The sequence below is a fragment of the Schistocerca americana genome, chromosome 4, assembly GCF_021461395.2.
Source record: "Schistocerca americana isolate TAMUIC-IGC-003095 chromosome 4, iqSchAmer2.1, whole genome shotgun sequence".
Lineage (NCBI taxonomy): Eukaryota > Metazoa > Arthropoda > Insecta > Orthoptera > Acrididae > Schistocerca > Schistocerca americana.
Window position 1 is genome coordinate 233,463,907 of NC_060122.1, and position 20,272 is coordinate 233,484,178.

General features: G+C 42.9%; 1 protein-coding gene across 1 annotated transcript in view; it reads right to left on the reverse strand.

The window, feature by feature from the left end:
* LOC124613370 (chondroitin sulfate proteoglycan 4) overlaps positions 1-20,272 on the reverse strand; it is a 553,335-nt gene that overhangs the window by 183,690 nt on the left and 349,373 nt on the right. The window contains exon 11 of the mRNA XM_047142070.1: positions 1,815-2,170. Within this exon, the coding sequence (XP_046998026.1) occupies positions 1,815-2,170 (356 nt within the window). The remainder of the gene's footprint in view (positions 1-1,814; positions 2,171-20,272) is intronic.

Below are 20,272 nucleotides of genomic sequence, written 5' to 3' on the forward strand. Positions count from 1 at the left end.
TCGTGTAACTGAACTGTAGTCATAAAACAAAGCCGTTGTGCCATTAAAACTTACTAATTGACACAACAAGTATTACATCACTTTGTAACGTAGACCTTAAGAATGAAATGATGCAAATATTGAATTTATAAGGGCATAACGCCTTTGTTTAGTGACCATCGGTCAATCACTGTGACCATGAGTGATGAAAAGCTGTTTTTCATCATGTCATGCATGTACGAGGGTAAGTCAAATGAAAACCTTAAATATTTTATTAAATATTATTTATTATGCAGAAGTGGTACAAAGATGTATCACTTTTCAAAATTATCTACCCCACGCTCAATGCAAGTCCTCCAGTGCTTACAAAGTGCATAAATTCCTTTAGAACAAAATTCATTTGGTAGTCCGCGCAAGCACTCATGCACCGCGTGGCGTACTTTTTCATCAGAACGGAACTTCTTTCCTCCCATTGCGTCTTTGAGTGGTCCAAACAAACGGAAATCACTTGAGGCAAGGTATGGTGAGTAAGGTGGATGAGGAAGACACTCAAAATGAAGGTCTGTGATTGTTGCAATAGTTGTACGGGCAGTGTGGGGCCTTGCTTTGTCATGTTGCAAAAGGACACCTGCTGACAGCAATCCATGTCTCTTTGATTTGGCTGCAGGCCGCAGATGATTTTTTAGGAGTTCTGTGTATGATGCACTGGTGTCAGTGGTCCCTATAGGCATGTAATGCTTCAAAATGACGCCTTTTTCGTCCCAAAAGAGAGTCAGCTAACCTTTCCTGCTGATGGAGCGGTTCGAAACTACTTTGGTTTTGGTGATGAGGAATGGCGCCATTCCTTGCTCGCACTCTTCGTTTCCGGTTGGTGGAAGTGAACCCAGGTATCGTCAACAGCAACGACTCTTGCACGGAAGCCATCACCTTCTCGTTCAAAGCGCTGAAGTAGTTCTTCACAAGCATCAACACGTCGTTCTCACATTTCAGGAGTCAGCTGCCGTGGCACCCATCTTGCAGACACTGTATGAAACTGGAGCACATCATGCACAATGTGGTGTGCTGTCCCAAGACTAATCTGTAAAAATGTTGCAGTGTCATTCAGTCTCACTCGGCGGTTTTCCTTCACTATGGCTTCAACTGCTGCAATGTTCTGTGGAGCCACAACTCGTTGTGCCTGACCTGGACGAGGAGCACCTTCCACTGAAGTGAACTTCCTACTCCATTCGTAGACTTGCTGCTGTGACAAACATGCATCACCGTACTGACCCTTCATTCGTTCATGAATTTCAATAGGTTTCACACCTTCACTACGCAAAAAACCAACAACAGAACGCTGTTCTTCCCTGGTGCAAGTCGCAAGTGGGGCAGTCATCTTTATACTGATACTGCGACGGTATGTGTGCATCTTCAGTATGCTGCCAACTAGATGCCATTCTGCACGCTGTTTGTAGCACGCTTACCAACATACAGGATAACGGCGCGGAATTTCGATTTTTTTATTACAAATTTAAGGTTCTCATTTGAGCCACCCTCGTATGTGGTCATTTTGAAAAGGATTTTAACGATATGTGAAGCCGTAATGGCATCCACACTCATCAAGAATGTTTTAATATCTGCAAATTACTAGATTTTCAGCCGAAACTAGTAATCAATTCAAAGACGATATTGACTTCATGAGTTCTCAGTCCCTGACATAAATAAAAAATGATCAGTTTTATCAAAAAGAGAAATTTTGCAATTTTGCCGTCTTGAATAAATTGCTGCGACCTTCATGTATACACTCGATAACAACAGAATCAGAGAGCGATTACAGATGGGCAGGGAGCCGTTACCTGATCTCGTCGCGCACGTGCGAGTAGGCCTTGCGGTGCAGGCGGTAGCGCAGGCGGCCGGCGCGCAGGTCCAGCTGGGTGAAGGTGTCGGCGAGCTGCAGGTGCTGGTGCGGCGGCGAGCCCTGCAGATGCAGCGCGCCGTAGCGCGGCGCTGCCGTCAGCCGGTACTGCACCTGCGCCGCGTCGGTGGGCAGCGGCGCCGTGCGGAAGCTGAGCTGCGCGTCCGTCAGCAGCGCGTCGCGGCTGCCGTTGAGCAGCAGCTCGTGCGCGCGCTCCGCCACCAGCTGCAGCTCCGTGAACGTCACGCGGAAGTCGTACGTCTTGGGGCTCTCCACGTCCAGCACCGACACCTTGAACTGCCCACAGCGCCACCGTGAGGTCGAGGCACAAGCCGTATTCTCGTCGTCACATGTTTAACATTGCCCTATGTATTCCTTCGCAAGAGTTGTTACATCGCCGATGACACCGCATCCCAACGCCTTATCCAGAATTATCTTGACCTTTTCGCCGCACGCTGTAACTAGTGGCTCCTGAAAACCAATCCTTCCAAGACCCAGGCAATCATCGTAGGTCGTCCCACTTGCTCGTTCCGTCTCCTGGATTTCTCCCTTACCATCTCCCGTCCTGTCCGCCTATCCCCCACCCTCACCTACCTTGGCCTCACCATTGACCTTCATCTCACCTGGATCCTTCATCTCCGCCCCATCCAATCCAAGGCCCACAACCTCGTCCAACTCCTCAAACTCCTCTCTGGCTAGACATGGGGGTTGCCCCCTCGGCCATCCTCCACACCTACACATCCTTAATCCGTCCCATCCTCTGTTATGCCAGTCCCGCCTGGATATCCGCCCCCCCCCCCCCCAAATTCTATAAGTCCCTCCAGATCCTTGAGCGCCATGCACTCCGCCTCGCCTTCCGTATACGCCTCCCTCCCCCATGTGGATCCTCTATGACCTGATTCCTTTCCCTCATCTGCTCCTATTCCTCGAACATGTCCGCATACTCTACATCTCCCACCGCCTCGATCCCCCTCACCCCAGGGTTGCTCCTCTCCTCTCCGATCCCCGCCCTCTGCCATGCCTTTACTGTTGTGTCCCCCCTACTCTCCCCATCTCTACACCCTTCATCTCCTTTCCCAAGGTGGCTTCCGTCAACTACCCCTCCTGGATGAGGGCCTCTGTCCCTCGACTTATCCCTCCCATCAATTCTGATCCTCACCTCCCCCCTTTCCTCTGCCATTTCCATGGGCTCCCTCTTCCACCCCGTTCATCTTGTTTTCTGCCCACCTAACCTCTCTCTGCCTCCACTCTCCCCCCCGAGTCCTTTTGTATACCCCTCCTCTGCCTTTCCCCACTCCCTGTCGCGTCTGCCCAGCACCCGCCACACTCTTATGTGTCCTCGTCCTCCATCGGCTCCTTTCCCTTCTCCCCCCTCTTCGTTTTTTCCTCTCCTTCAAAAATGGCTCTGAGCACTATGGGACTCAACTTCTGAGGTCATTAGTCCCCTAGAACTTAGAACTAGTTAAACCTAACTAACCTAAGGACGTCGCACACATCCATGCCCGAGGCAGGACTCGAACCTGCGACCGTGGCGGCCTTGCGGTTCCAGACTGCAGCGCCTAGAACCGCACGGCCACTTCGTCCTCTCCTTCCCCCCCTTTCCTTTCCCCGTCATCTGTCCAGGCTCCCCCCATCTGCCCTTGGCTGTGGTATATCATATTTGTGCCAATTTTGTAGTGCAGTGTTCAAGTGAATGTTCAGTGTTGTTCGTCTTTCGAAAGTGTTGCGAAACCATGCTGTCGCTGGGTGTAAATTTTATATCTCTTGCGAACAGAAACCAGACTGTCACCATGATTTCTTAATTGTCTGTCTATTCTTTTACCTGTCTGCTTCATATGTATTTTACTAGCATCATCAACTCTTTGTTCTATGTTTTAAGTTCCACGATTTTCCGCCATTTTACCATTTAAGTCACCGATTTTATCACCTGGTTTTATTATTTATTATCTTCATCTATTTAAAACAAATTCTGTAGGCTGAAGAGCGGCGTACTAAGCTGCTGCCAGCCCGCCCCCTTCTGGGGGAATCGAAACTCAATAAAGGAAAAAAAAAAAGTTGTTACATCATTACATTGCCCTATGTATTCCTTCGCACAAGTTGTTACATCATTTGATTCTCCTCGACACGGAACTTAGGCCGCGGCCTGTCGATTACAGTTATGTGCGAATAGCTGGCCACACACCACACACCATCGGATTTCGGCGAAGTATCACAATGACGGTCGAGTGCCGAGGATATTTTTGACTCATTCGGCTGCCGATCTCAGGCCTTTATTTTTCACTAACGTGGCGGCCTCGCCCGTCGGATCAAGTCTCTCAAGTCAGCATGAACACCTCGTCTCCTCATTCGTGGGGTAAATTGGCGGATTTTCATGGTTTATCCGCTGACCCGGGACTGCAGTACATTCTCAACAGGTCAGAGGTCACAGCAGACTCATTTAGTAGTTGCGCTGTGTCTCGCTGAAAGTGGGCTTACAGACATCATTTTACTGTAGTATATTTTCAGATTTTGAAACTGGTTTCTATCGTTATGAGGAAGGTAATATGCGCTCTATTATGAAGAAAATTGTGGCAGTCTGTGGTAATTTCTACTTTATATACTCTTATACAGGGTGGTCCATTGGTAGTGACCAGACCAAATATCTCACGAAATAAGCGTCAAACGAAAAAACTACAAATAACGAAACTCGTCTAGCTTGAAGGGCGAAACCAGATGGTGCCATGGATGGCCAACTGGATGGCGCTGCCAAAGGTCAAACGGATATCCACTGCGTTTTTTTAAAAATAGGAACCCCCATTTCTTGATACATATTCGTGTAGAATGTAAAGGAATATGAATGTTTTAGTTGGATCACGTTTTTCGCTTTGTGGTAGATGGCACTGTAATAGTCATAAACGTGTAAGTACGCGGTATCACGTAACATTCCGCCAGTGCGGACGGTAATTGCTTCGTCATACATTACCCGTGTTAAAATGGACCGTTTACAAATTGCGGAAAAGGCCGATATCGTGTTGATGTATGGTTATTGTGATCAAAATGCCAAAGGACGCTCGGTATCCTGGACGGCATCACCCAAGCGTCCGGACCGTTCGCCGGATAGTTACGTTATTTAAGGAAACAGAAAGTGTTCAGCCACATGTGAAACGTCAACCACGGACTGCAAGAAATGATGATGCCCAAGTAGGTGTTTTAGATGCTGTCGCGTCTAATCCGCACATCAGTAGCAGGCAAATTGCGCGAGAATCGGCAATCTCAAAAACGTCGGTGTTGAGAATGCAACATCAACATCGACTGCACCCGTACCATATTTCTATGGACTAGGAATTGCATGGCGACGACTTTGAACGTCGTGTACAGTTCCTCCACTGGGCACAAGAGAAATTACGAGACGATGACAGATTTTTTGCACGCGTTCTATTTAGCGACGAAGCGTCATTCACCAACAGCGGTAACGTAAACCGGCATAATACGCACTATTGGGCAACGGAAAATCCATGATGGCTGCGACAAGTGGAATATCAGCGACCTTGACGGGTTAATGTATGGTGCAGCATTACGGGAGGAAGGATAATTGGCCCCCATTTTATCGATGGCAACCTAAATGGTGCAATGTATGCTGATTTCCTACGTAATGTTCTACCGATGTCATTACAAGATGTTTCACTGCATGACAGAATGGCGACGTACTTCCAACATGATGGATGTTCTGCTCATAGCTCGCTTGCGGTTGAAGCGGTATTGAACAGCATATTTCATGACAGGTGGATTGGTCGTCGAAGCACCATACCATGGCCCGCACGTTTACCGGATCTGACGCCCCCGGATTTCTTTCTGGACGTTCCCTGAATTACTGGTTCAATTTTGTGATTTTTTTCACTTTTTCCAAATTGCAGATCCTAACAACTTTTTGTAAATTGCAGTTACACGTTATAATTCTTCTCGTTTAACATTAATTTTTATTTCAAATGGCTGGATACCTCTCCCATAAATTTCACTTTAGATATAGTATTTGTTAAACTTTCATGAAATATGTTTGCTAATTTTGTTTGAACGTCAGATTGTCTACTGATTTTTGTCTATTGTTTCTCAATATACTAAAAAATGCTTTGTTGTAATCAGTAAATGGTACTATTAAATATACGTTTGTTGCTTTAAGTTCCTGTCGCACATGTCCATCGTATGTGATCCAGTTATTTACTTGTTGCGTTAGTAATGTCAGTTTACATTTACAAAAAGAATACCAAACGATATTATAAACATCAAAACACAGTAACGTCATTTCACGTCAGCAGGTCCCGTAAACTCTCAAGACGAAACGAACAACACAGCAGTAACACAGTCTGTCGTTTTCTTCTGTCCCCTGTGAACAGAGATACACTGATCAGCTAAAACATTTGACGACGGACCTACAATCGATATAAACTGATCTAGGCGATAGCAGCGACATCTGGCGAGGAATGACTGCTTGTTAGACCAACGCACGGTGCGTGTAGTATGAGTGACCGTTCTGGCTCTATGTAGACTGGGAAGGCGCGAGATCTATCTTATCGCGGGCTGATTTTGATGGCCCGGAGGCTTGGCAAGAGCGCAACCACGATGGAACCAATGTGAAACCACGTCCAGGCGTCGTGGGGTTGGGCAGCCACTCTTCATTATAGATGACAGACGTCGTAGGCTGGGCAGGATGGTCAAACAGGGCAGGCGGCGAACGGAGGCGGAACTGGCATCAGACTGAAGTCTGTGCACCGAACACACCTAACGAAGGGCCTCTGTAGCCGACGACCCAAACATGTCCCAACGTTAACACCACGACATCGGCAAGTACGACTGAAACGGGCACGTGACGTCAGCGCAGTGGTAGAGCGCTCCACGGTCTGGTGAATCCCGATACCTTCTTCATCATGCCGATGGGAGGGTGCGAATCCGTCGTCTACCAGGGAAGCAGCTCCTTGATGCCTGCACTGCGGAATGGAGACGAGCTGGTGCTGCCTCCACTATACTCTGGGGAACATTCACTTGGACCGAGCGAGGTGGTGCAGTGGTAGCACACTGGACTCGCATTCGGGAGGACGACGGTTCAATCCCGCGTCCGGCCATCCTGATTTAGGTTTTCCGTGATTTCCCTAAATCGGTCCAGGCAAATGCTGGGATGGTTCCTTTGAAAGGGCACGGCCGCCTCCCTTCCCCATCCTTCCCTAATCCAATGAGACCGATGACTCGCTGTTTGGTCTCTTCCCCCAAACAACCAACCAACCACCATTCACTTGGGCATCCATAAGTCCAGTGGGGCTCGTGCAAGGCACTATGACAGCCAAGGAATACCGTACACTGGTTGCAGACGACGTACACCCCTGCATGATGATCATGTTCCCCGACGTCAGTGGCATTTTTCAACAAGATAAAGCCCCAAGAGTGTGGTAGAGTAGTTCGAACAACACAATGGAGAATTCAAATTGATGTGCTGGTCCCCAACTTGCCAGATCTGAACCCGATCGAACACAGCGGGGATGTGATTGAACGTGGAGTCAGAGTTCATCGACCCCCTACCAGGAATGTATGGAAATTGGGTGACTTGTTTGTGCAAATGTGGTGCCAGCTCCCTCCAGCGACCTACTAAGGCCTCACTGCTTCCACGCCAAGACGCGTCGCAGTTGTTATCTGTGCCAGAGGTGGGCATACCGGCTATTAGGTAGGTGGTTATAATGTTCTGGTTGATCACTGTATTGTACTGTCGCTGCCGAAATGTTCCCCGTGCTAGAGCTGAGGTGTACCGAAAGGGGGATGGCGTTATCTATGCAAAGCACAAGCATCAGCTGTTGCTTATCCATCATCTTCGTGTGCCTTGGAAGTCTGTTTCTCCGGTAAGGCCCTTTGTTAAATCTACCCTCTTAGCATTAATACGTTGAACTCTGAGACAATATACTTTCTTGGATTAATACTCATCATCGGGCAGTTGAAAACTTAGTTTTTAACGCCAATTCTCCCTCGTCAAGCAGGGTGTACATCGCAGCAAAACAGCCAAACGTTTTATTCCTGTTCTAAGTGATCGAAGAGCAGAACTGTAGCACGAACACTTCGCCAAGACTCGCCAATGTGTCGTAGGAAGGCTTCACTTTTTCGGCGTAAGGGCGCCTCTCTACATACTAGCCTTCGTTAGCTATACAGACGTCCCGATAGGATGCCAGTGTATGAATTCTACTCCATGCTTTTCTACGACTATAAAAACTGGGTGGGAATTTTAAGCCCCGTGGGGCAGGGAAGGATTAATAAGCGATAGTATGTGTCAGCATAGATGTCCACTCTGCGCTATACCTTCCCACGGGTAGCAGAGGTACACTCCGAGGGGCCGGCCGGAGTGGCCTTGCGGTTCTAGGCGTTACAGTCTGGAGCCGAGCGACCGCTCCGGTCGCAGGTTCGAATCCTACCTCGGGCATGGATGTGTGTGATGTCCTTAGGTTAGTTAGGTTTAATTAGTTCTAAGTTCTAGGTGACTAATGACCTCAGAAGTTAAGTCGCATAGTGCTCAGAGCCATTTGAACACTCCGAGGCTTGGGCCGCAGCTGCAGCATGAATCAGTCCCAACCGCCGATCCGTAAAACGGCAAAGGTTCTAAAATCATTCCACACTCTTCTATTTATTTTCATCTCAAGCTATATTATCTCAACGGCGTATCAGAACCACTCTTTCTCAAGAAAGCAAACTCCTCCCTACAACATTACGTTATGCTACCAGTTCATTATATCATTTTCCGTATCAGGAACTTGCCTTCGGAACAAACTTCCTCTGAATGTCAGGGAGATAACTTCGAAAGACAGTTAATGGCCCACCTTCTACGACAGGTAAACAACAGCTCCATTTTGCACTTTAGCTATGTTACGATCACAGACTCACGTGATTTTAGCGACGTTCCATTTTCAAATGATTACTCGTAACATGTATTTCCGTCCTTGAATTTGTAACAGGAGTAAGCATTTGAAAATGGCACTGGAATCAGTTGCGCCTTTGAAGTAACTAAAATGACTGTGATCGTAATAAAGCTAGGGTGGAAAATTGTGTTGTGGCACCCGAAATGAAAAAGAAGTCTTACGATACCATAATAGCTGTGTCTTCTACGCACTCATCTGCAGCTTACTGCAGCATCCTAAGTCCTCCTCCTCTAATGTTCCGTCATATTCATATTTCTCTATTCAGTCTGATCTTTCTTAACGCTTTATGTCACTGTCAGTTCAAACTTCTCCTCCGCCATTTTTCTTTCCGTTTCTGGTAGTATTAAATTGTTAAATACGTCTTCAATAGTGCTAAACTAATTAATAGTATCTTATTTTTGACATCTGCTATTTTTTATCTTTCTATTAACACACTAGAATCACGTAACAACCTCAATTAATTACTGTTATTTCTTTGTCGTTTCGTATTTTTTCAATGGTCCTTCGAGTTATTCCCATGTTGTCTTTTCTTTCTTCTGTCTTGTTTCTTCTTACTTGAGAGCCTTCTAAATTTAGAATGTTGCTCTTAAAAAGTCTTCTTTCTCTTATTTTCGATTCGCTGGTGGTGTATCTATCTGCTTCTTTCCCTATTTCTGCAATAGTTGACATTGTTGATTTCTTTTTCCCGAAAACAGGAACATTTGTTTCTTTATCGTGTTCTCATTTATTAGGTAGCGGTGCCCAAGAAAGATTAATTCTGATGTTTCCTCTAAATTTTCGTATACCTCATCGATACTTATCGTTATCCAACCATCTGTAATTTGTGTGAACCCATTATTTTTCTAATAATACGTCATTCAAATATCTGTATTCCGTTCAGGTTATAGTTCGTCTTTAAACGTTCACTTGTATATAAAGAGTCTGGCCTTACTGCTGTAGCATAGTATTTTAGTTAGTTCTTTTAGTTATACATTTCGTTTTGTAGATACTTTCTGTCAAACCATATGCCCTTTCTATTTAGTATCTCCTAAATATACTTAATTTTTCTGGATCATTCTGCTCTTTAGTTTCATATAGTTTCTCCAAGTTATTTGAACGTACTAACTCACTGTATTTTGGCTAACTGTATTTCCATATATTCTGCAGCATTTTCTATATTTGTCTTTCATGTTTTCTTTTGAAATTACGAGGATGTCCAACTCATTCTTTTCCAGAAGATGTATCTGAGTGACCCCTTCGGTCAGATTTTTTGCAAAGTACTGCAAAATGCCACGCAGATTGCCTTAACTGCCTCTGATTGCTTTCCCTGAATTACTGGCTCAATTTTGTGGTATTTTGATTTTTCCAAACTGCAGATCCTTACAACTTTTTGTAAAATGCAGTTAAACGTTATTATTCTTCTTGTCTAACATTAATTTTTATTTCAAATTGCTGGATACGTCTCCCAAAAATTTCGCTTTAGATATAGTACATGATAAACTTTCATGAATTATGTTTGCTAATTTTGTTTGAACGTCAATTGTCTACTGATTTTGTCTATTGTTTCTCAATATACTGAAAAATGCTTTGTTGAAATCAGTAAATGGTACTATTAAATATACGTTTGCTGGTGAACGTTCTGTGTTGAGTTATTAATTATGTTAAAAAAAAATTCCCGAGCAGGGTACGCCCTACCGAAAACCATGCTGACATTTTACCAGTTATTTGTCGAAAGTTTCTTCAGCTCCCATGAGGTGAATTTTTCAGAATATTTTGTAAGCCACTGGCAGAAGTAACGATTTTTTGGGGACTTTTTTTCTCCCTTTTTGTGTGGCGGGTGGATCAATGCTATTTGCCACACATCTGGAATCTTTCCTGTTTTCCAAATGTTGTTAAACATCTACATCTACATCTACATGACGACTCTGCAATTCACATTTAAGTGCTTGGCAGAGGGTTCATCGAACCACAATCATACTATCTCTCTACCATTCCACTCGCGAACAGCGCGCTGGAAAAACGAACACCTAAACCTTTCTGTTCGAGCTCTGATTTCTCATATTTTATTTTGATGATCATTCCTACCTATGTAGGTTGGGCTCAACAAAATATTTGCGCATTCGGAAGAGAAAGTTAGTTACTGAAATTTCGTAAATAGATCTCGCCGCGACGAAAAATGTCTTTGCTTTAATGACTTCCATCCCAACTCGCGTATCATATCTGCCACACTCTCTCCCCTATTACGTGATAATACAAAACGAGCTGCCCTTTTCTGCACCCTTTCGATGTCCTCCGTCAATCCCACCTGGTAAGGATCCCACACCGCGCAGCAATATTTTAACAGAGGGCGAACGTGTGTAGTGTAAGCTGTCTCTTTAGTGGACTTGTTGCATCTTCTAAGTGTCCTGCCAATGAAACGCAACCTTTGGCTCGCCTTCCCCACAATATTATCTATGTGGTCTTTCCAACTGAAGTTGTTCGTAATTTTAACACCCAGGTACTTAGTTGAATTGACAGCCTTGAGAATTGTACTATTTATCGAGTAATCGAATTCCAATGGATTTCTTTTGGAACTCATGTGGACCACCTCACGCTTTTTGTTATTTAGCGTCAACTGCCACCTGCCACACCATACAGCAATCTTTTCTAAATCGCTTTGCAACTGATACTGGTCTTCGGATGATCTTACTAGACGGTAAATTACAGCATCATCTGCGAACAACCTAAGAGAACTGCTCAGATTGTCACCCAGGTCATTTATATAGATCAGGAACAGTAGAGGTCCCAGGACGCTTCCCTGGGGAACACCTGATATCACTTCAGTTTTACTCGATAATTTGCCGTCTATTACTACGAACTGCGACCTTCCTGACAGGAAATCACGAATCCAGTCGCACAGCTGAGACGATACCCCATAGGTCCGCAGCTTCATTAGAAGGAACGGTGTCGAAAGCTTTCCGGAAATCTAGAAATACGGAATCAACCTGAGATCCCCTGTCGATAGCGGCCACTACTTCGTGCGAATAAAGAGCTAGCTACGTTGCACAAGAACGATGTTTTCTGAAACCATGCTGATTACGTATCAATAGATCGTTCCCTTCGAGGTGATTCATAATGTTTGAATACAGTATATGTTCCAAAACCCTACCGCAAACCGACGTCAATGATATAGGTCTGTAGTGCGATGGATTACTGCTACTACCCTTGTTAAACACTGGTGCGACCTGCGCAATTTTCCAATCTGTAGGTACAGATCTATCGGTGAGCGAGCGGTTGTATATGATTGCTAAGTAGGGAGCTATTGTATCTGCGTAATCTGAAAGGAACCTAATCGGTATACAATCTGGACCTGAAGACTTGCCCGTATCAAGCGATTTGAGTTGCTTCGCAACCCCTAAGGTATCTACTTCTAAGAAACTCATGGTAGCAGCTGTTCGTGTTTCAAATTCTGGAATATTCCATTCGTCTTCCCTGGTGAAGGAATTTCGGTGAACTGCGTTCAATAACTCCGCTTTAGCGGCACAGTCGTCGGTAACAGTACCATCGGCACTGCGCAGCGAAGGTATTGACTGCGTCTTGCCGCTTGTGTACTTTACATACGACCAGAATTTCTTCGAATTTTCTACCAAATTTCGAGACAATGTTTCCTTGTGGAACCTATTAAAGGCATCTCCCATTGACGCCCGTGCCAAATTTCGCGCGTCTGTCAATTTTAGCCAATCTTCGGGATTTCGCGTTCTTCTGAACTTCGCATGCTTTTTCCGTTGCCTCTGTAACAGCGTTCGGACTTGTTTTGTGTACCACGGAGGATCAGTTCCATCTCTTACCAATTTATGAGGTATGAATCTCTCAATTGCTGTTGCTACTATATCTTTGAATTTGAGCCACATCTCGTCTACATTTGCATAGTCAGTTCGGAAGGAATGGAAATTGTCTCTTAGGAAGGCTTCTAGTGACACTCTATCCGCTTTTTAAATAAAATTATTTTGCGTTTGTTTCTGGTGGATTTGGAAGAAACGGTATTGAGCCTAGCTACAACGACCTTGTGATCACTAATCCCTGTATCAGTCATGATGCTCTCTATCAGCTCTGGATTGTTAGTGGCTAAGAGGTCAAGTGCGTTTTCGCAACCATTTACAATTCGCGTGGGTTCCTGGACTAACTGCTCGAAATAATTTTCGGAGAAAGCATTTAGGACAATCTCGGAAGATATTTTCTGCCTACCACCGGTTTTGAACAAGTATTTTTGTCAACATATCGAGGGAAGGTTGAAGTCCCCATCAACTATAACCGTATGAGTGGGGTATTTAATTGTTACGAGACTCAAATTTTCTCTGAACTGTTCAGCAACCCTATCATCGGAGTCTGGGGGTCGGTAGAAGGAGCCAATTATTAACTTAGTTCGGCTGTTAAGTATAACCTCCACCCATACCAATTCGCTCGGAGTATCTACTTCGACATCACTACAAGATAAACCACTACTGACAGACACAAACACTCCACCACCAATTCTGCCTAATCTATCTTTCCTGAACACCGTCTGAGACTTCGTAAAAATTTCTGCAGAATTTTACCATTTTCTGTGTTGTCTTTGGTTTTGATGACTTAATGCTGCTATTGTTATTATTATTATTCAGTATTATTATTTATGTTGATCGTAATAATTATCCTCCTAATAGTATCTCAGATATACTTAAATGAAGCGCAAGTACAATTAAAAATTGAGAATATATAGAATATAAAAACCTGAAGGTCCAAACCTGATCCATATTAGAAAAAATTAACAAATATAGAAATAAAAAAAATTGTCTATATGTGAATCGTACCGAACCATAAATAGCGAACAAACAATAAATACTTAAATGTCACTTCTTAAAAAATTATTAATTAATAAACAATAAAACGCCGGAATAAAGTTTCGAATGGGCGCAGGCCGAAAGCATAAGGTAAACGATGATACGGGTGGCAAAAATGTTGCACTAAAATAGGCTATTTTTCGAGCGTGAAGTATGTGTAAATTTTAAAGGCGTATTGTACAGATTTCGCCGTATAAGCAAATACTGAAGCCACAAAGTCGTCTTGCAGTCTCTCATCTCTTTCAGTATTCGAGTTCGAGGACTATAGTTCAAACTGCCGCAATGATCAGTTTTTTTGAAGGTACCAAAATGGCACGTATGTATCTTGGAACAACACATTCCTGTTCACACAAAACATTCGACGCAGAAAATCCACCAAATTTCAATATTATTTCTGCTGTCTGCCGGATCGGTAGCCATCGACTATTCTTTTAGAAATATTTCTCGAAAAAACTAAGTTCCACATTCTTATAGCCTCTTTTCAACGATTTTCCTCTCGTCTGTTTCACTCCGGAATACGAGGGCAAGATCACGTGGTTACGATTGAAAGAAGAGGGAGAGGGACTGTCCAATGAGATTTGAAAACAGAACTACGTAGAACAAAAATTTATCACGATAATTAGCAAAAACACTGAAGACTTTACATGATTTAGAATGCGTCACTGTATCATTTTCGCTGCAATAATTTCGTAATGATTGATACGTAAGGAGAGCCCATAACCAAAGGCATTACAACACCCAGTGCAGTGTGGACGATGTCAGATTGCTGAGCGTTCATTTGTTTGGACTAGGATCGAAGGAAGGGTGGACAATCTAGAAAGAACACCTGCTACAATAAACCTAGAAAGAACACCTACTAAAATAAACCTAGAAAGAATACCTACTACTGTGCGACAAGTTCAGAAACAGATATGGTTGCGTTGATGGCTTTGCGACTGTTAGATATGGGCAGGTGGTGTGATATGCGATCTCTGCTTGGTCCAACTCTAAATGTACGAGCTGCAGGCGATGAGTAAAGATTCTGTTGCGTTGCTGACACAGATTTTCATCAAGTGTCTTCAGCCGAGTGGTCGTCAAAGAGCCAGTACTGACACTGTGTGGCGGCAACTCGCATATGTACCGATCTTACTATTAACTGATGGCATACGTAAATCGGTATGTTGCGAGCCCACAGTAGACTAGACGGAAGATTGGGTTTAACGTCCCGTCCTCATCGAGGTCACTAGAAGCGGTAGCTATAGTAAAGGACGCGGCAATCTGGCCAGGTCGGACCGCTGAACGTCAGGATCATTCCGACCATTTCGCGCAGCCTGTTCTGTGCTTCAGATTTCTGCCACTCTCAGCAACCCAAAAATTGTGACACTGTAATTTCCTGACGAAGTGTTCTCGTGTTGTATTTGTCAGCCGTTTATTAACTGATTAACAAAAGTGATTTTACACGATCAGAAATATTTTCTAAATGTTGTGAAAAGCGCTACTTACCCCTCTATCCCGAATTCACCAACGCCAGGTGAAATTGAGAAAGTCTTAAAATATTAGTTTCTCTCTTAAGTATTTCTGTTTTTTACTGCACAGGAAAACTATACTCTTAAGAAGCTCTTTATGTTTTTGGATTCGGCTGTTAATTGCCAGATGAACACTATTACGAAATGCGGCTTAGAACCGCAGGCCGCAAGAATTCGTCTTGATTCGGGCGCACAGTTTGACGACTACTGCTTTAAACAGTCTGATAATGACCACTGGATGTCGAAAATGGATTCTGCATTTAAAAATATTTTTTCTGACTGTTGTCCGGAGAAAATAAAGTTAATTGGTAAATTACCTACTCTCCATTTCATAGACGGAGACGCCTTTTTCTTGCTGCAATCTATTTATGTTCCAGATGCTTTTCAGCTTTTATATTTAGACATTTTCAGTTAATTTAATCGGGAATAAAACAGGTTTGGTTTTACATGCAATACTCAGAGATCAAATTGTTCTCGCCATAAAATGACATTAATGAATTACTACCGGGAGTTATTCGTTCCCTTTTCTCAGCCGCAACCTGTATTTACACTCATCCTGCCATAGGTTAGATTTCGCGCTGTCACTTCGCTATAAAACATCGACACATTTTCACATCGCGATCTTTTTTTTTGTAGTTCTCATATTTTTTAAGCTAGCTGCTGCGGAACCCACTACTGGTCTAACATTAACTGCAGATTTTTCTTAGGACAATGTGATTTCTCTCGTTACTGTGTCTTCACTCGGTGTCTCTTTCCTTATTTGATTAAGGCAGTGTCGCCAACCTGACGAAGTAAATGATGCAGATCTAATGATTGTTCACTTCTGCTTTCTCTCTCTCTCTGTAACTGTGCGTATGTGTGCGGTTTTTGTGTTTGTTTGCGCATGTGTGTGCATGCATTTTTCTTTTACGTCAGAGATGTAAATATAATTCTAACACATTTGGCGTGGAGGATGTTGTACTGTGGGTAGTCGTGGAGGGGGTCTTAGAAATTTGAATGTGGATGTAATAGCAAATATTAAATGACAAACTCTCTCAGCATCCGTAATGCAACGGCTTTTATTAACCACTAACATGGCAAACTGAAGCGCAGACGATTAACATGTTCGAAATGTACACTGGCGTATAGCAAAAATATAATTTGTCTTTGGGAATTTATTTTGGAACGATAGGTTATAAAATATTTCCCAGAACGGAAAAATTTTACACTTACATGTAATTACAGCCTTATCTACTTCTCTGTATCTTTTGCGAGTATCAAGGACTATAAAGAAAACTTCATTGCTTTCCAATGTAGAAATAAATAGATATAAGCCACGTGTAGTCACTGACATTTTAAAATTTCTGTAGTTCAATCTCTTTAGGGTATGTACTTCCGAGGATCTCATAAGCTTTGAACAACTATGAACTTACACCTCTGTAAACCCATTACATTTGCCATGGAGCCTAATAAGACCTCAGGTACTGACAACTTTATAATTTCCCACTCTGTACCGGCAAAGTTTTCGAAGTTTGATACTGCGGCAGACCCTGCAGTGCAATACCCAAATATTTTACGGGGATGTCGATTAAAAGATGCCGCGCGGCATGAGTCGGTTGTCTGCCTGTGGTTTCAGCTTTGTTCGTTCCTGTTTTTTGATGGACAAAGCTACGTGGAAAGACGTCATACTGACTCGTATATTTGAAAAATTCAATTACGTTCCAATTCACCGGCACATAAATTTAAAAATATAACGAGCATTTTATGTCATTCACATACTGTCAGATAATATCAAAGAAACATTGACAACACATTACCAAATTGCTTCATGAAATCAACAAGATTCCAGTTTCTGTTCATTGATGAGCGTAATCGGAAGACAATAAGAAACTGAAATTACTAATGTGATGTTTTCGAGAACAGTTACCGGTTCGTCTGCGTTTTATTCCCAGTTAAAAGAATTTATTATGGCAAGCAGACGATAACGATCAGAGTTGTTATTCTCATTATCATCATACCCAGCTTTGATTTATGCATCCTTACCTGTTCCAGTTCCAAGGTGATTGCAGGTCATCTTTCCATCTCTGCTTAACGACGCCCAACATTCCTTTTCCCTTGAGGTGTATGTTTATATATCACTTTAAGTATTCCTTCTTCTGACATTCTTTGAATGTGTTCAAGCCATTTCTTTCTCTACTCTTCTATTTTCTGATGTATGCTTTTGACACCCAGTTCATTCTTTATTTCACTATTTTTGATCTGATCGATGAGTCTGTAGCCAGACATCATAAAATGTAAGAAACAGGCCAACGTGAAGTAATCTCTTAACCAATCTCCATTATAGTTTGTAGTATGTTGTCTTGGGAGTCCCATCCATGCTACCTCTGTCCTACTCCTTTGTCTGGCTGTTAGAATCCAGCTCTGTGACTCATACATAAGAACTGGTTCTTCCATCACATTATGAAATGTTTGTACCGTCTTTTTTGTAACTCTTTTTTGAGGCGCGAGCTATTAACAGTACCATTCAACTGTTGGTATGTATTCTCCCATGTTGTGTGTCGCTTATACTCGAGAAAATATTCTTGTTTCTTTGAATGTAGATACTTCACGTTGGTCTGTTTCTTACATTTTATGATGTCTGCTGGTTCTCGGTTTCGGATTGGAGGTCTCCTTTTGTTTTTATGTGTCATCCTTTTCCATAAGGCTTCACCAGCAGCTAGTGTATTTTTCCCATTATTTCTTTCCACACTCAATTAATGTTCTTTATTCTTGCACATGTTTTAGTTCTTCATCCAAACGTTATATGATTAAACTGTATAATGATTAAATACTTGGATGTTGTAGCAAATGTTTTTAGTGCTCGCGTTTTGTTGTGCTTTTATTGTTATACAGTGGGATTCTTAGTATTGATATTACCAGAAAATGGTCAGTACTAACATCATATACTCTGTAAGCTGGTGTGTGATTGCGCTCTCATTTGCAATAACATAGTCTATTATAGATCTAGTACCCCTAGCAGACCATTTAAATTTATAAATACCTTTATGAGGAAAAACTATTTGTTATCCTTAATTGGTTGAAGGCAGAAAAATCTCTTAACTGTCTCCATTACAGTTTTCAGTATGTTCTCCATGTGGTCCCACTGTTCCTTTAATGATAGGTTTACGTTCCCTCGCATTATTAAATGTTCTACAATAGGTACTCTATTAATCGTCATCTACATGCATTCGCAGGTTGCAAGCGTTTCTTTCCTCTTTGCCTCCTCTCGAGCATACCCGCCAATTACGCTCACCAGCTTCCCCAATATCTTTAACCTTAAGTTTATCAATCTTTCATTTATGGAGATATATGACTGCAACCATTTTCTGTGGGTACTTTTGATCATAACTGCTACTCCAAGTCTTACCCGTTCATTTATACTTACTGCACTCTATATCATAATATAACCATCAAGTTTTTTGGAGCCTTGTAGTTTCTTCTTTGTTCCGATATTACCGCCATATCACTTTCTGCAGTGTTCAATTCTATTGCTACTTATTGTTGTTTCGTGCTCATTCTTCTAACATTCCGTGTCGCTATTTTACACATTTTCCCAATCATTTTGTCATACTTTTCGGATTGCGTATGAAAATCCATTAATAATAGGGATCAGCTTCGTTAATTGTTTCGAGTTGGTACTTGCTCTCCTCCGCAAAAACTCGTGTGTTGAGTAGGGAGCGTGATAGATAGTATTGGGAGTTTCTTTGTGAAACGGTGTGGATGGATGTATCGATACCATTTTAATAACGAAAATGAACCAGTGACAATCACCAGTACGTTTTACCGCATGCGCGGCCGTGCTGTTCTATATTGTTTTGTGTTGCGAAAACGTGCTGTCATTACCGGCACGGTACGTTGTGCAAGAGCCCTGCAGGCAGCGAGTTTGAATAACCAGAGTTTACATTCAATATTACACTATGCTACGCGCTCAGGAAAACTGCGAACATTACGTGTTTATACGCTAGAGCCTGGATTAATTCTGTTACGCTAATTCCGATCTGGCGTTTCATGCAACATATAGTACAGTAAGCTTCATTGGGCTTTCCCCTGTATGAAGACGGAAATGAATAGAACTTAATCATCCATTCATCTGTCGATCCAGTTCAGCTATAGTGAAATACAATTTCAAGCTAACGGACATTCCAGCTTTAGTACGTTAGTTCGTTTTGCGGCAATCTGTACATATTATAAATTTAATTTCCCCGCCATGCTTTTCTGTCTGTATGTGAGGGTGCTACCGTAGGGATTTTGACGAGGTTTTCACTAAGACACTGATTCACGAGGGAAGTTTATGTGTATAATTTATTACTGATAATTACTCTATGGCAGTGGACATTTAAAAGTGAATGGTCGAATCCTACATATCGAAACCCACACTGAATTTTTTTTATGCAGGAAGAATACAACCAAAGAAATACACCAGGTAAATTTTAGCTGCTAGCACGCACTGGAAGTACTTTTTGAGAACTGTTGAAGTTACTCTTTTTTGTCGCATGAAGAACCGAATGCGACAGTGGTTTGTATAGCACTTCCTGCCTAGCGCGGTTGAGGGGTTTGGTTGGGTTGGTTGGGGGAGGAGACCAGACAGCGAGGTCATCGGTCTCATCGGATTGGGGAAGGGCGAAGAAGGAAGTCGGCCGTGCCCTTTCAAAGGAACCATCCCGGAAAACGTAAATCAGGATAGCCGGACGCGGGACTGAACCGTCGTCCTCACGAATGCGCGGTGGACCGTGACGAGAAAACGTAGCTCCGCGTAGTTCTGATATCCAGAGCGACACAAGTGAATCTGAAGCACTTAAGCCGCACGAAAAAGTCACTAATTATTAATGTTTTGAATAAGATGCAGTTAAATAAATAAATAAATAAATAACGAAATCACTATGAGAGCCACCTTTCAAGCTATTACAAAAACTTTTTTCGTACAAATAGTTTTACTGTTCCTTGAATAACTCCCCTCAAAAACTTAAAAACTTCTGCATGCGTTCTTCTTATTGCTGTTTGGTGATATTACTGAACAATCTTTATGGTTCGATTCCCTGTGTTACAAAATGGTTCAAATGGCTCTGAGCACTATGGGACTTAACATCTGAGGTCATCAGTCCTTTAGAACTTGGA